At 38.7% G+C, this 14,721-nt stretch overlaps 1 protein-coding gene across 50 annotated transcripts in view; it reads left to right on the top strand.

Annotated features, from left to right (window-relative positions):
- MGA (MAX dimerization protein MGA) overlaps positions 1 to 14,721 on the top strand; it is a 155,337-nt gene that overhangs the window by 114,486 nt on the left and 26,130 nt on the right. For 18 of the 50 annotated variants that reach the window (XM_078334301.1, XM_035259751.3, XM_017976897.4 and 15 more), the window contains 4 exons: positions 3,143 to 3,215; positions 4,471 to 4,988; positions 7,967 to 8,264; positions 10,501 to 11,124. In XM_078334301.1, the coding sequence (XP_078190427.1) occupies positions 3,143 to 3,215; positions 4,471 to 4,988; positions 7,967 to 8,264; positions 10,501 to 11,124 (1,513 nt within the window). The remainder of the gene's footprint in view (positions 1 to 3,142; positions 3,216 to 4,470; positions 4,989 to 7,966; positions 8,265 to 10,500; positions 11,125 to 14,721) is intronic. The other 32 variants (XM_078334305.1, XM_078334304.1, XM_078334281.1 and 29 more) reach the window with 9 other exon arrangements.

The raw sequence follows: 14,721 nt of genomic DNA, 5'->3' as shown, positions 1-14,721 counted from the left end.
CAGCTAATTTTATAAGTTTTTATTTCAGATCTCATGATAAGTAAAAACTTTATTACCTATATTAAAACATTATATAGTTAAGCCAGGAAAATATCTATGTATCTATGAGGAAAAAATTTTAATTGCCTTTTTAGTATATTTTAAAATTCTCTTATACAATTTTAACAATTTTAATAAAAACTCTTTAAACTTAATGAGAAAGAAGGAAAGGCAGAGCATCAAGTTTTTAAAGTAGTTAATATACTACTTTTAGTTTATGTTATATCATTTTGGATAAAAAACTTCTCTATTTCCCAGCTTTCAGAAGGTGGTTTGAGTGAGGCTTTCAGGGACTCCCTATTCTTTAGTTTGTTTAAAATACCCATGAATGAATTTTTAAAAGGTAAACTTTTATGAATAAAGACACAAGAAATTAGTTTTTCAAAGTAAAGTTATTCGTAGCTAGCGTATAATCCTAATTAAATACTATGCCATTTGATACCAGTACTTACTGAAACTTGGTTGATGATAAGATCATTTTCTCAATTTTAAGAAATGGGATTAGGCATCTCTCAAACATGTAGAGAGGCAGGACATTGGAGAATAACACTGATAAGGGTTTCTTGACTTACTGCCACTGGGCAATTATACGTTCTCTCATTTGATCTTGTTACTGTTTACCATGTGTCAAGTAGTGTGCCAGTGTGCTGTGCAATTACATGTTTTTATATGCAGTTATACATTTTTTACCATAGGAGTTTGGTGGCATTATCCCTGTTACACACATGAGGCAAGAAGGCTTAAGTTATATTGCTAGCAAGCAGTGGAGCCAGGATTTAAGACTGAGTATTCTTGACACCAAAGGCTTTTCTTGTTTTTTTTTTTTTTTTAAAGCAAAAGGCCCTGAAATCCATTTCGTTATTTTTATTGTATACTGTGAAACCTGAAAGACTCAATCTGACACTTGCTTGAGCCACATAATGCTATCTAAGTGGTTATATCCTCTGCTAATGTAAGAGCTGATAAATTTTTAGATGACCAAGTGAACACTTTTATTGTGAGGTGGGAGGTATTTTAGTTCTTCATTACAATATGCAGTTGTTACGGCATATAAGTTTCTCATGTCTTGCTTTTGTGATTTCAGCTTCTATTTATCATTGCTATTGTAATGGTAACTATGGAGCTATCCCAAATTCTTTTAAATTTGCTGTTTGTCCTCTGTGGCCTGTCTAGGGAGACATTCTACATATACGTAAAACGTAGGTTAGGTTAGCATGTGCCTGTTACATTTTAAGTACCCTGTAAACACTAGCTTTCATTACTATCTGCCCAGAAAAAAAATCTGCTATTAATACATCAACTACATAGATTAAATGGAAACTGCCATTATCCTACAGCTCTTGCCTCCTTGGTAACAGTGTTCTGGGTCATAGGGTGGTGTCTGATCCAAGATGAACCATTCAGATTCCTAAGGATTTTAAAAATTGGAACTAAGTGCTGCTCTGCTTTGTCTATGGAGTAGCCATTTTTTTTTCATTCCTGTGCTTGCTTGCTTGCTTTCTCTTTTTTTTCTTTTTAAAAACGGAGTCTCGCTCAGCCACTGAGGCTGTATCGGTGTAGTGTGATCTTGGCTCACTGCAACCACTGTCTCCTGGGTTCAAGCGATTCTCCCGTCTCAGCCTTCTGAGTAGCTGGGATTACAGGCACCTGCCATCATGTCTGGCTTATTTTTGTATTTTAGTAGAGACGGGGTTTCACCATATTGGCCAGGGTGGTCTTGAATTTCTGACCTCATTTGATCCATGCACCTCTGCCTCCCAAAGTGCTAGGATTACAGGTGTCAGCCATCATGCCTGGCCGGTTCCTCTGCTTTCTTAATACACTTGCTTTCACTTAAAAAAAAATTGAAACTAAGGAAAGAGGATGGTCTCTCCTGATTAGTGAAAGTGGAATGGTAAAAGAGTCTAGGTGGCAATGTTTCCAACCCATGGAGGAAGCTGGCATGAGAAACTGAGGCACACATTCACAGATAATTTAAGGAGTAAGTTCTGATTTCAATTATCCTTGTAGTTAGGCTTTACCTCTTCCCCTTCCATGGTTCATCTGATGGCTGGGGGCTCCACCTTCACCTGTACTGCCACCTCAACATCAGTGGTTACTACCTAGAAAACCACTACAGGTATAAATCAGCAGTTTTTTTTAAACAGCAATTTGTTAATAACAACAAAAAAAATTTTAAATGTGCATATCTTTTTGACCCTAAATTTTAAGTATACATGGCAGGTTGGTATATAGAAATACTAGCATGAGGGCACAAAAACATGTACGTGTATGTGTATGTGTATTTACTCAAACATACACATATATAAGGCTGTTCAGTGCCCTATTGTTTTTAATAATGAAAACTTAGAGGCAGAATTCCTGTTAATAGAGGATTGATAAATAAAGTGCATTATTTTTTCTGACCTTGGAGTAATTTTTAAGAATTCTGGTTTTAGTTATTTATCTGTAATTGTTAGAGTGTGCATCTTTGTCCACATTGGCAAATTTTCTTTCTTTCTTTCTTCTATTTTTTTTTTTCTTTTTTTTTTTGGAGATCGGGTCTCACTCTGTTGCCCAGGCTGGAGTGCAGTGGCGCGATCTCGGCTCACTGCAGCCTTCACCTCCCTGGCTCAAGCGATCTTTCTGTTTCAGCTTCCCCAATTAACTGGGACCACAGGTGTGTGCCACCACTGGCGGCTAAGTTTTTGTATTTTTGTAGAGATGGGGTTTTGCACTCCTGGGCTCAAGTGATTTGCCCACCTCTGCCTCTCAGAATGCTGAGATGATAGGCATGAACCACCGAGGTGGCCTTACTTGGTGAATTTTCTGAATAACTGCCGTTTGTTTTATTAAAAAGTAAATATATTTCCTTCTTTACTATAAAGTACAATGTGAATTATTTTCTTGATGACTCAGTCACTATCAAGGATATTAGGGAGAAAAACTTGTTTTTGCCCAAGATTTTATATGATAGTAATGTAGCTGTGCATATGGATTGAAGCTGTTGACATTTTAATCATTCTAATAATTTAAAATTCTGAGAGAGATGTAGTGTTTGTGTCCAAGTTTCTGTGAGTACTGAATATATGTTAAAGTATTTCTGTGTTACTCTCTCCTTCAGGAACCTGATTCTGAACAGCAGCCCTTAAAACAGCTCACGTGTGACTTGGAGGATGATTCTGGTAAACTACAAGGTTAGAATGAAAACTAGATCTTAACATTTTACAGAAATTATTTAGGTCTAGATTATATTAATAATGGGAGAAAACCCAAACCATCAATTCAGAACATGTCTGTTTACCCTATTTCAAACTTATGCCAAAAACAGGGACAATAAGTAAAAGTTTTTTTCCTCATTATTTGGTCTGTTAATACTCCTGCTCTCAAAAATAAAAGAAAACTCATTCATGTTGACATAGCATGTTGTTGGAAGAGACATTTAGGATGAGGTCAGTGAATTTTTTTTTAACCTCTTTCCAACCCCCAGCAATATTGGCATCATTAGCTATTGATCCTCTATAACTGCCACCTTTGGAGACATCTAAAGGGAGAAAGGAAGGAATATTACTGTGATTTATCTAGCAGGGGCCACTGCCAGAATTACGTTGATGACAGATAGTGGTCAGGGAGTTACCTATTTGATTTTGGTTATGCTTTCTAAGACTTCTGACATTTAAGCAGCGGGGCTTAATTTTTTAAAAGAAGTCATGGTGCATACAAATAATGATAATGTTTCTATAGCACATTGAGGTAAGTGGAGGAGGTTGCTGGGATGGAGGGAACCTGGCTGAGAGCATGAGTACCCTGAGAGGATTATGGGGTCCCTTGACATAGAGGTACACTCAGTGGGCAGAAATCTAGGAGTTTAGTGAAATACATATCTAGTGTACATGTTGCCATGGATGGAATACTTTGGGGAGCTGAGTGATCTACATACAATGTAGAAATGGAGCAGTCATATCTAGAGGCACAGAAGTAATTCAGAAGTATTTGCAGTAGAAATTAGAGGTATAGTACACTTAAAGTCAGAATGCTATTTTTCTTGCTGTTCTTTTGGATTGACTCTAATGTTGATATGCTTCAAACGTCTTGCAAGTAACCTCACTTACCCTGTATGGATAGCAACATAGTAACCTATACCAGTGAAGCTTAACCTTGGTTATAGGTCATGCTTTTTTGCAAGCTAACTGCTAATGTAATAATTAGGCATTTAGAGCAATTTTAAGGGAACTCTATTAAAGCCCAGTTAGCGGGATAATTAGGACTATTGTAGTCTGATTGTCTGGAATTTTTCTTACTGGAAAACTCCCAAATGGTGAAAGTTAATACATTTTAAGTTGCTGCTGTGAAAGAACATGAGAATGTGACAGTTTTTCTCAGTGTTCCATACAAAATGCTATGATACAGAAATAGTCTTTCAACTTTTTATTTATTATTATTTCTCATCAGAAAAGAGCTGGAAGTCTTCCTGCAACGAAGGGGAATCCTCTTCTACTTCTTACATGCATCAGCGGTCACCTGGTGGTCCCACCAAACTGATTGAGATCATCTCAGACTGCAACTGGGAGGAGGATCGGAACAAGATTTTGAGCATCTTATCCCAGCACATCAATAGCAACATGCCACAATCACTTAAGGTGGGCAGCTTCATCATTGAGTTGGCTTCTCAGCGAAAGAGCCGGGGTGAGAAGAACCCTCCTGTTTATTCTTCTCGTGTGAAAATCTCTATGCCATCATGTCAAGACCAAGATGATATGGCTGAGAAATCTGGATCAGAGACTCCTGATGGTCCATTGTCCCCTGGGAAAATGGAGGATATCTCTCCTGTGCAGACAGATGCCCTGGATTCAGTGAGGGAGAGATTACATGGAGGCAAAGGTCTGCCTTTTTATGCAGGGCTTTCTCCTGCAGGGAAGCTTGTGGCCTATAAACGTAAACCCAGTTCAAGTACATCTGGGCTTATCCAGGTGAGAATTATCTTTAATCTGGGTATAGCACCTTTTTATACCTAGGTAGTATCATGATTTTTCAGACTCCTTTATGGGCCTGATATCCTTTATCTTTATGTTTCCTGGGAACTGGGTGACAAAATTATTATCTCTTTTTGTAATAGGCCTAGGTTAGATGTATACCTAGAGTGAATTTTTGTCACATTTACGAACAGAAATGTAGAGCCTTGTATTAGTTTATAATTTTCTTTCTTACCTTCCCAGAAAGTTGCTCTTCATAAACTTTATTGCCTGGGTCTCTAGTGATACTTTGACAAGCAAGCAAGGATAGTTAGGGATTCAGTCTAGCTCTTGGAATTTATTATTAGCGGTTAGCTTTCAAAACAAAATCATGGTTAGAATGGTAGGTATAAGGGGAAGATGAAATTGACTTTATGATAGGCAGTATATGTTTAGAAACTTAGGGAAATTTTTATTTCATTTTAAAAATTTTTATTTATTTGTCAGAGTCTTGCTCTGTTACCGAGGTTGGTGTGCCGTGGCACAGTATTGACTCACTGCAACCTCTGCCTCCTAGGTTCAAGCCATTCTTTGTGCCTCAGCCTCCCAAGGCTGTGTGCGTGTGCGTGTGCATGTGCGTGTGTGTGTGCATGTGTGTGTGCGTGTGCGTGCATGCATGTGCGTGTGCGCACGTGTGTGTGGGTGGGGGGGTAGAGATAAGCTTTTACTATGTTGCCTAGGCTGGTTTGGTACTTCTGAGCTCAGGTGATCCACTCACCTTGGCCTCCCAAAGTGCTAGGATTACAGGCATGAGCCGCCATGTATAGTTGAAAATTTTAATTTGGCAAGGTGTTATTTAAATACATTAGTAAAAATTGAGCCATATTTACTTAATTATATTTTTTCTTTATTTGATTCATAGGGGTTTTGTCAGTGTAATCGTTATTGTAGGACAAATATTTCTATCCTTGATATTTAGTAATTCAGGTAGGTTATATTAGTCAAATTATACTGGCATCTGGAAAATTTGAAAAGAGAAGTTCTGAATTAGTGTGAGTCACAGTCAAAAAGGTTTTTCTAGCTGGGCGTGGTGGCTCACGCCTGTAATCCCAGCATTTTGAGAGGCCAAGACAGGCTGATCACCTGAGGTCAGGAGTTCTAGACCAGTGTGGCCAACATGGCTAAACGCTGTCTCTACTAAAAATACAAAAATTAGCCAGGTGTGGTGGTGCACGCCTATAATCCCAGTTTTTTGGGAGGCTGAGGGAGGAAAATCACTTGAACTTGGGAGGTGGAAGTTGCAATAAGCTGAGATTGTGCCATTGCACTCCAGCCTGGGCTACTCAGCGAGACTTGGTCTCTCACACACAAAAATGCATTTTTATATTAGAGTAGTGAATGTGTGAAAATGTTTGATATTACTGCAGGGTTAACTTGACTTCCATTAGATTGGCTACTTTTAAGTTACTAAGGACTTCTCCGTTAATAATATGATTGATCTACTTAAAAAACTTTTTATTGCAGTTTGCTGTTGTGCGTGCTATGTAAATGCTTTTGTTGGTATTTCTTGTACTCTTAATGATGAGAGGAGTACAGTGTTTTCTCTTTACCTTATTGATTGATTGGTACTTTGAAAGCAGAGGTTTGCCTGATATAATTTCTAGTGAGATCAGACTCCCTAAAATAGAAGTGTGGAAATTTTGTGTTTTCTTCTACCCAGGACTCACAAAGTCACCATAGAATGTGTCTGCATAAGCAGTCAGGCAACTGTAAGGTAAACTTTGGGGAAGCTACAGATTGGCCTTCAGAGCAGTCCCAAGAGAGTCGGGAAGGGTATCTGACCTATTTCCATATAGCCTAAAAAGTGATAGTAAAGTTTACTTTCAGGGAGAATGATCACATTCTTTGTACCAAATCCAAGGCAGAAATAATCTTGATCTTTGGGGGAATCATCACAATTTTACTGAAGTAGCAAAGAGTAATTTTGTTTTGTGTCTCTGAAGATGGAGTTGCTTGCTGTAGCTAGTCTCCTCACCACTTCCCTACTAGAGAGTAGATTCTACCTCACTCCATCTCTCCCAACCCCTGACTTTTAAATGGTGAAAAGGAGATACAGAGAAGGTTACCGTCTCTAGAGTTATCTGGCAATGTGACCTAGAGAACATGGGTAGAGACTTGGGAGGTGTTTTTTCTTTTCCCTTAAAAAAAAAAAACCCAGAAAAAAACAAAAGAAAAACAACCCTCACATAAAACAGCTGTGCTGTTGCTACCCGTGATGGGCAGTCTAATCAACTGAGACAGCAGATAGGATCTTTACCTCATTTGTTGGTTCATTTTCTTCTGACCATTTAGTTAATAATCTAGAATGAGAATGAGTTTCTACCAGTATTTATTTTGAATCCATGTTTTGTCCAAGAGATAAAAATGGTATCTTTAAAGCTAAGCCTTTTGAAAGCCAAAAACTGTGAGGTAATTATGGCTTAGGTAATTGCAGCAGTGATTCTCTTATAACTTAAAGTAGATTCACTTACATTTTTCAAATATGAAGGATGCTTGAAAGGACCCTTGTGTGAGAGCTTCATTATCCCTCTCTGGTCTTATCAGAGACATTTCATGGGGCACAGTTACTCATTTTTGCTGATGAGGCTAATAGCTTAGCCAGCATGGCTTATGTACAAGTAAAACAATTGGATAATTCCAATTGTTTAGATTTGTTAACTTTCACATACCTAGAATGCAGAAATGATGAGTTTCTGATTCTCTATTTCAAACGGCAGAATGAAGGAGATGAGATTAGTTCAGAATATCAAATGACTGCATTTTTCTACCTTTTGATTACTCAGATTATTCTAAATGGAAAAAGTCTAATTCTTTTTCCCTTTTAAATCTGAAAAATAGACTTATAAAAACTTGTAAAAAATGAAGCCCCTGTCAAGGGAGAGGAGTTAGCGAGAGAATTTTATCTTTACAGAATTTCTCTTTGCCACTTGTTTCAGGTTAATGGTAAGAGTTACCCGCAGGCTAAGTTGCTATTGGGACAGATGGGGGCATTGCATCCAGCCAATAGGCTAGCTGCTTATATCACAGGCAGGTTGCGACCCTCAGTCCTGGACCTCTCAACCCTCAGTACTGTCATCTCCAAGGTAGCATCCAATGCCAAGGTGGCTGCATCCAGGAAACCACGTACCCTGTTGCCTTCAACATCCAATTCCAAAATGGCATCCTCCTCTGGCGCTCCAACAAATCGCCCTGGGAAGAATCTGAAGGCATTTGTCCCAGCAAAACGGCCAATTGGTAAGTTGGAGTGTACGTATGGTTTGGAATGGCCTATGACTTGGTGGTGGGCCAAGTTGGTACAGGTTTGGAGGTTGTAAAAATTAGAGAAATATGTAATTTGGCATTATTCTTATTCTTGATGTCTGTCTTGCCTGGGCTTTTTTAATTTTTGATTTTAATTTTTAACAACACTGATCTGAAGGCAAAGTATTACAGTTATTTTTAAGGGTTTTTGACTTTTTATTAATGTAGCAAAGACTTAGGACTTTAATTTCGTTTCTAGAAAAGGAAGACATTTAAAAATAGTTTACTATTGCTGGGTACAATGGCTCACGCCTGTAATCTCAGCACTTTGGGATCATGAGGTCAGGAGTTTGAGATCAGCCTGGCTGACATGGTGAAACCCTGTCTCTACTAAAAATATAAAAATTAGCCAGGCATTGGTGGTACATGCCTATAATCCCAGCTCCTCGGGAGGCTGAGGCAGGAGAATCTCTTGAACCCGGGAGGCAGGGTTGCAGTGAGACGAGATTGCACCACTGCACTCCAGCATTGGCGACAGAGTGAGGTTCCGTCTCCCCCCACCCCCCCAAAAAGTTTAGTATTTAAAATACTATTTTACTAAATTATTTATTAAAATATTTTACTAAATTAAAAAGAGTTTACTATTTTCCTATGAGGGCTGGTGTTTTTGGCATCTTGCTGAATTCTTGCTGGTGCTATATAAATTCTTCTGTTGGTAGTTTGTAAACTTATGAAATCAAGGAACTAGCAAAAGCTGGTGGGGTGAGTAGCACAGGCTTAAAGTAGAAAGCTCCTATAAATACAATTTTGGCAATGTTGGTTTATTCTATTCATCTCTGTTTTGTGAATGAAAATTTCTCTCTCTTTTTTTTTTATTTGAGACAGAGTTTCACTGTTGTTGCCCAGGCTGGAATGCAGTGGCGTGATCTTGGCTCACTGCAACCTTTACCTCCTGGGTTCAAGCTATTCTCCTGCCTCAGCCTCCCAAGTAGCTGGGATTACAGGCATGTGCCACCACACCCGGCTTATTTTTTGTATTTTCAGTAGAGACAGGGTTTCTCTATGTTGGTCAGGCTGGTCTCGAACTCCTGACCTCAGGTGATCCGCCTGCCTTAGCCGCCCAAAGTGCTAGGATTACAGGTGTGAGCCACTGATGAATGAAAATCTCTTTTGCTTAACATTTAAATGCTGAAGTCTGTAATAAATTACCTTCTTGAAGCATTTGTGTTTTAGCATTGAGAGTATCTGTAGTTGGTTTATTGCATTCTTTGTTTTGTTGTTTCTTATCTGTTAGGAATGTTAAGTAAGTGTGTCAGCTGAAATCTCTGGCTGAATGGCTAGAGTTATGTGAAGATAGAAGGTATTTATTGTCTGCCATAAAAAGAACCTATTTTACCTCTTGTAAAGCAGCTTCAATTGTGACTGAGGGGAAGTAAAGCAATCCTATCCTGATCTCTTTTGAGAAATGTCTTTATATATTTTAAGAATATGTAATATATAACCATCTCATAATAGCACAGCTGTAGAGGTGAAAGTGCTCAGACAGGAGGAAATGGTAGAAACAAGTTTTTACATTAGAATTTGGGGGGAAAACCCTCTCATTTTCTTTTATCTGTTTTAGGTGATGAAGTTTTTGCTACTGTATTGTCTTTTTAGTATCCTGACAGTTTGAATATATTGCACAAGAATTTTAGTAGGAACACTCTATTTTTAAATTTTTCTTTTCAAGATGGAGTCTTGCTCTGTTACCTAGGCTGGAGTGCAGTGGCACTATCTCAGTTCACTGCAACCTCCACCTCCTGGGTTCAAACAGTTCTCCCGCCTCAATTTCCTGAGTAACTGGGATTACAGGCCCGCACCACCACACCCAACTAATTTTTGTATTTTTAGTAAAGTCAGGGTTTCACCATGTTGGCCAGGCTGGTCTCGAACTCCTGACCTCGTGATCCGTTGCCTTGGCCTCCCAAAGTGCTGGGATTACAGGTGTGAGTCACTGCCTCCCGCCTGGAACACTCAATTTTAATACCTTTCCTGTTAGAATTATAAAGGTTTGTTTTTGGCCGAGGCAAGTGCTTGATTTCTGAGGGTAGAAATTGGCACAAATAATGCAGGTAGGTAGTACCTGTAAGAAATTGACCCAGTGGTGCACAATAAATGTTGGTAAGCACAGTCACTAAGAGGATAAAATATCAGAACTGAAGATTTTTGACCTGCAAATTTCTATTTGCAGCGGCTCGACCCTCTCCTGGTGGTGTGTTCACACAGTTTGTGATGAGTAAAGTTGGAGCCTTGCAGCAGAAGATACCTGGAGTTAGCACACCCCAAACCATGGGAGGGCCACAGAAGTTCAATATCAGACCTTCTCCAGTAATGGTCGTCACACCTGTGGTTTCTTCTGAACCAGTTCAGGTGTGCAGCCCTGTGACTGCTGCTGTCACTACTACCACCCCTCAAGTGTTTTTAGAAAATGTTACTGCTGTGACACCTATGACTGCTATTTCTGATGTGGAAACTAAGGAAACTACTTATTCTTCTGGTGCCACTACTACAGGGGTTGAGGTCTCTGAAACTAGTATCAGCACCCCTGTAACGTCTACCCAGTCTACAGCCACTGTGAACCTTACCAAAACCACTGGGATAACTACCCCTGTGGCTTCAGTTGCTTTTCCTAAGTCTTTGGTAGCATCTCCTCCAACCATAACTCTTCCTGTTGCTTCCACTGCTTCCACCTCCTTAGTCGTGGTGACTACAGCTGCATCTTCCTCAGTGGTGACCACGCCAACTTCATCTCTGGGCTCTGTTCCTATTATACTCTCAGGAATTAATGGAAGTCCACCAGTGAGCCAGAGACCAGGTAAGGCCTAGATGTTATTAGCTGCTTTATTACTGTACAGCTATTTATATAACTTTGTGATTGTGATAGGATTATAGCTATATCAGGATAACAGTATAGGTATTTCTGTTGTAACATGATACATGTATTCCTGAAAACCTCTGCGTGCTGCAAAACTGAACACTAAAATTAATAGAGCTCATGGTTAATATAGGATTGGAGTAAATCACTGAAAATATATGCAGTTTTTTCACCAGAACATTAATAAAAACAATAACTGATAACCTTGAGAGATAACTTGAACAACCTTGACTGATAGTTTAGTGGAGCTGGAGGTTGCCACTCAAAATACTCAGAAACATTAGAAAGGAAGTGGTGGCTGATACTCAAATAATGCAGATAAGACTGGAGCTCAGAGCTTCTAAGATGGGCATGGGAGGAAACCTGACCTGCTGTGTGCTGAGAGCTAGGAGTGCACATCTTTGAGGAGGGAGCCCCAAATGCAAGTGTTCCTTCTGTGGGGTGGGGAGGGTGCTGCTTTTCAATTAGAGAGAGATGAGCAGACTACATTGCCTTTGTCTAGTAAAAAGCATTAGTGAATCAGCACTTATTTAATTGCTGGACATGAACTGATTGAAATAGAAATAAGGAGGCATATTTGTTTAGTGTTCTAATATTTTTATAAACTTTTTAGTTAAAGTCTTGTTTATTGGCTTAGATTGAGTGAATTTGAAAAGGAATATCCTACACTTTGGTAGTTTTTATATCCAGATGCAAATAGCTAAAGTAAGTTGTTCTTTTAATCCACTCATAGAGGAATTAATGTGGAAAAGAGCAAGAGACTGTAGGATTTGAGGCGAAATAATTACCCAATAGGAATTCTGTCTTGGTTATTGATGTTTTTCTCTTAAATATTTTTGCATTTAGTGATGTGGTCCAAATCCCTCTCTGTCTTTTATGGAAGAAGAGATTGGGAGTTAGTTTGTAGGTTGAAGTTCTGTTGAAGGGAAAAGTGAGTCACAATATTAAATGTGTTTGTCATCTGCTTCTTCCCATAAATAAGCCCATAAAACATGATTAGTCTGATACATAGTTTTGGAAGTGAAATTGTTAGTGAAGCTACTTTAATTTCCTATTGAATCTTAACGTGCATATCTGTTATATTTCAATAGATCATATCTTCTAAACTGTATGGATTCCAACCTTTCCCTGTACTCTTAATTCTTGCATGAAACAATAAAGTAGTTTATTCTTCTGTAATTCTGTTGTTTCTCAGACTTATTCAGGATATGCATTCAGATATTTTGCTCTGTACTGTCAGCTGCTTAATATTTTTATTTAAATCAACTGCCTTTTAAATATGTAAATGTTTATTTATGAGATGGAGTCTTGCTCTGTTTTAAAAGCATCTTTTGCCTTTTTTTTTTTCCCCCAAAACAGTCTTGCCCTTGTTGCCCAGGCTGGAGCGCGATGGTGTGATTTTGGCTCATTGCACCCTCCGCCTCTTGGGTTCAAGCGAGTCTCCTGCCTTAGCCTCCTGAGTAGCTTGGGTTACAGGCGCCTGCCACCATGCCCAGCTGATTTTTGTGCTTTTAGTAGAGATGGAGTTTCACAATGCTGGCCAGGCTTCTCCAACTCTTGACCCTGTGATCCGCCTGCCTTGGCCTCCCAAAGTGCTGGGATTACAGGTTTAAGCCACCATGCCCGGCTGTAAATGTGTTTTTAAGAGACAGCATGAATTGGAAACCAGCATTACTCAGCATAATAGAGGTTAACCCTATAAATAAATATACCAGAAACTGTAATATTTTAAAAAATGATTAAATTCCTGTTAGCTACTATATATTCTGAGCACATAGCTAAAAGAAGAAAGCTAGAAAATACTAGAGTAACATTAAAGACATATCATCAAAGACTGGTAGCTAAAAATATCTTCTATAATACCATTTGATGTTAAAAAATATGTAGATATATTTTTAATAAAAATTTATTTTTATTAAAAAATTTTTATGTATATATAGAGAGACAGGGTCTTGCTTTGTCATCCAGGTTAGAGTGCAGTGGCGTGATCATGGCTCTCTGCAGCCTTGACATCTCAGGCTCAAGTGATCCTCTCATTTCAGTCTCCTGGATAGCTGGAATCACAGGCATATGCCATCGTACCTGGCTAATTGTTTTGATTTTCAGTAGATATGACATCTCACTATGTTGTCTAGGCTGGTCTTGGACTCCTGGGCTCAAGGTGTCCTTGCATCTTGGCCCCACAAAGTGTTGGGATTACAGGTGTGAGCTACTGCATCCTACCAGGAAATACTAATGTTAACAAATTTTCTAATCTTTTCATATATATTTTTTTTAATTTTCTAATCTTTTAAAATAAATAGACCTGACTCAGGTAACTGCTATCTAAAGAAATATATGTAATTTTTTCTCTATTTGTAAAGAGGATCCCACTTTGGCACTATGATATCTGTGGCTTTTTTTTTTTTTGAATGGAGACAGAGGTCTTATTCTGTCACCCAGGCTGGAGTGCAGTGGCTAAGTTGCTGCTCACTGCAACCTCAGCCTACTGAGTGGCTGGTGCTACAGGTGTGCACCACCACACTCGGTTAGTTTTTTGCATTTTTAGTAGAAATTGGGTTTCAGCATGTTGCTCCTGAGCTCAGGCAATATGCCCCCCTTGGTCTCTCAAAGTGCTAGGATTATAGGTGTGAGCCACCGTGCGTGGCCATCTGTGGCTTTTAAAATTTGATTTTCCTCCTTTTTCTCTTTACCTTCCTTTCTCTTGCACATTTAAGTAAACCATCACCTATTTAGTGTGTATATTAAAGACTATTTTCATTCTCTGAATTAGGTTTTGAATCAGTCTCTAAAAGTTATTTTGAAAAGAAAAGTTGAAAAATTTAGAATGCATTAACATGTACATATTTCTTAATTCACACAAGATAGATGAATATGACTCATGCCTGTAATCCCAGCACTTTAGGTGGCTGAGGTGAGTGGATCACCTGAGGTACGTACAGAGTTCAAGACCAGCCTGGCCAACATGACAAAACCCCATCACTACTAAAAATAGAAAAATTAGCTGGGTGTGGTGGCATAGTTCTAGAGTCCCAGCACATGTCTGTAGTCCTAGCAACTCAGGAGGCTGAGGCATGAGAATCACTTGAGCACAGGAGGCAGAGATTGCAGTGAGCCGAGATCGTGCCACTGCACTCCATCCTGGGCAACAGAGTAAGGCTGTCGGGGCGGGGGGGAGGAGATTAATATTTTTTGTTTAATTTGAACACAGTTATTTTCATGAACAGTTTAGTCTTTGTGTTTTATTTAATTTTTGAGAGTAGTCCTGGATTTTTAATGTAATTTTTAATTTTCTTTGAGAAATTTGATATTTTTTGTGTGTGTGCAGAATGCCTGTTAAGCTAAAATCTTTGTTTCATTTGTTTGATTTTTTTCTCTTGAGTAGCAAGCTTTTGAAGTTTTATGTATTAATGTTAAATAAGCTCACCAATTTGAATAGTAATGTTAGACCAGTTTTATTTATGCTTACTATTATCTCTCTGATCTAAAAAAAGAAATCTAGATTACTTGTACTGTTTTTTCCTATGTCTTTAGTAT

The sequence above is a fragment of the Callithrix jacchus genome, chromosome 8 (genome assembly GCF_049354715.1).
Source record: "Callithrix jacchus isolate 240 chromosome 8, calJac240_pri, whole genome shotgun sequence".
NCBI classification, from domain to species: domain Eukaryota; kingdom Metazoa; phylum Chordata; class Mammalia; order Primates; family Cebidae; genus Callithrix; species Callithrix jacchus.
The sequence above is the reverse complement of the archived record's forward strand: the minus strand, read 5'-3'. Positions and strand labels throughout refer to the sequence as shown.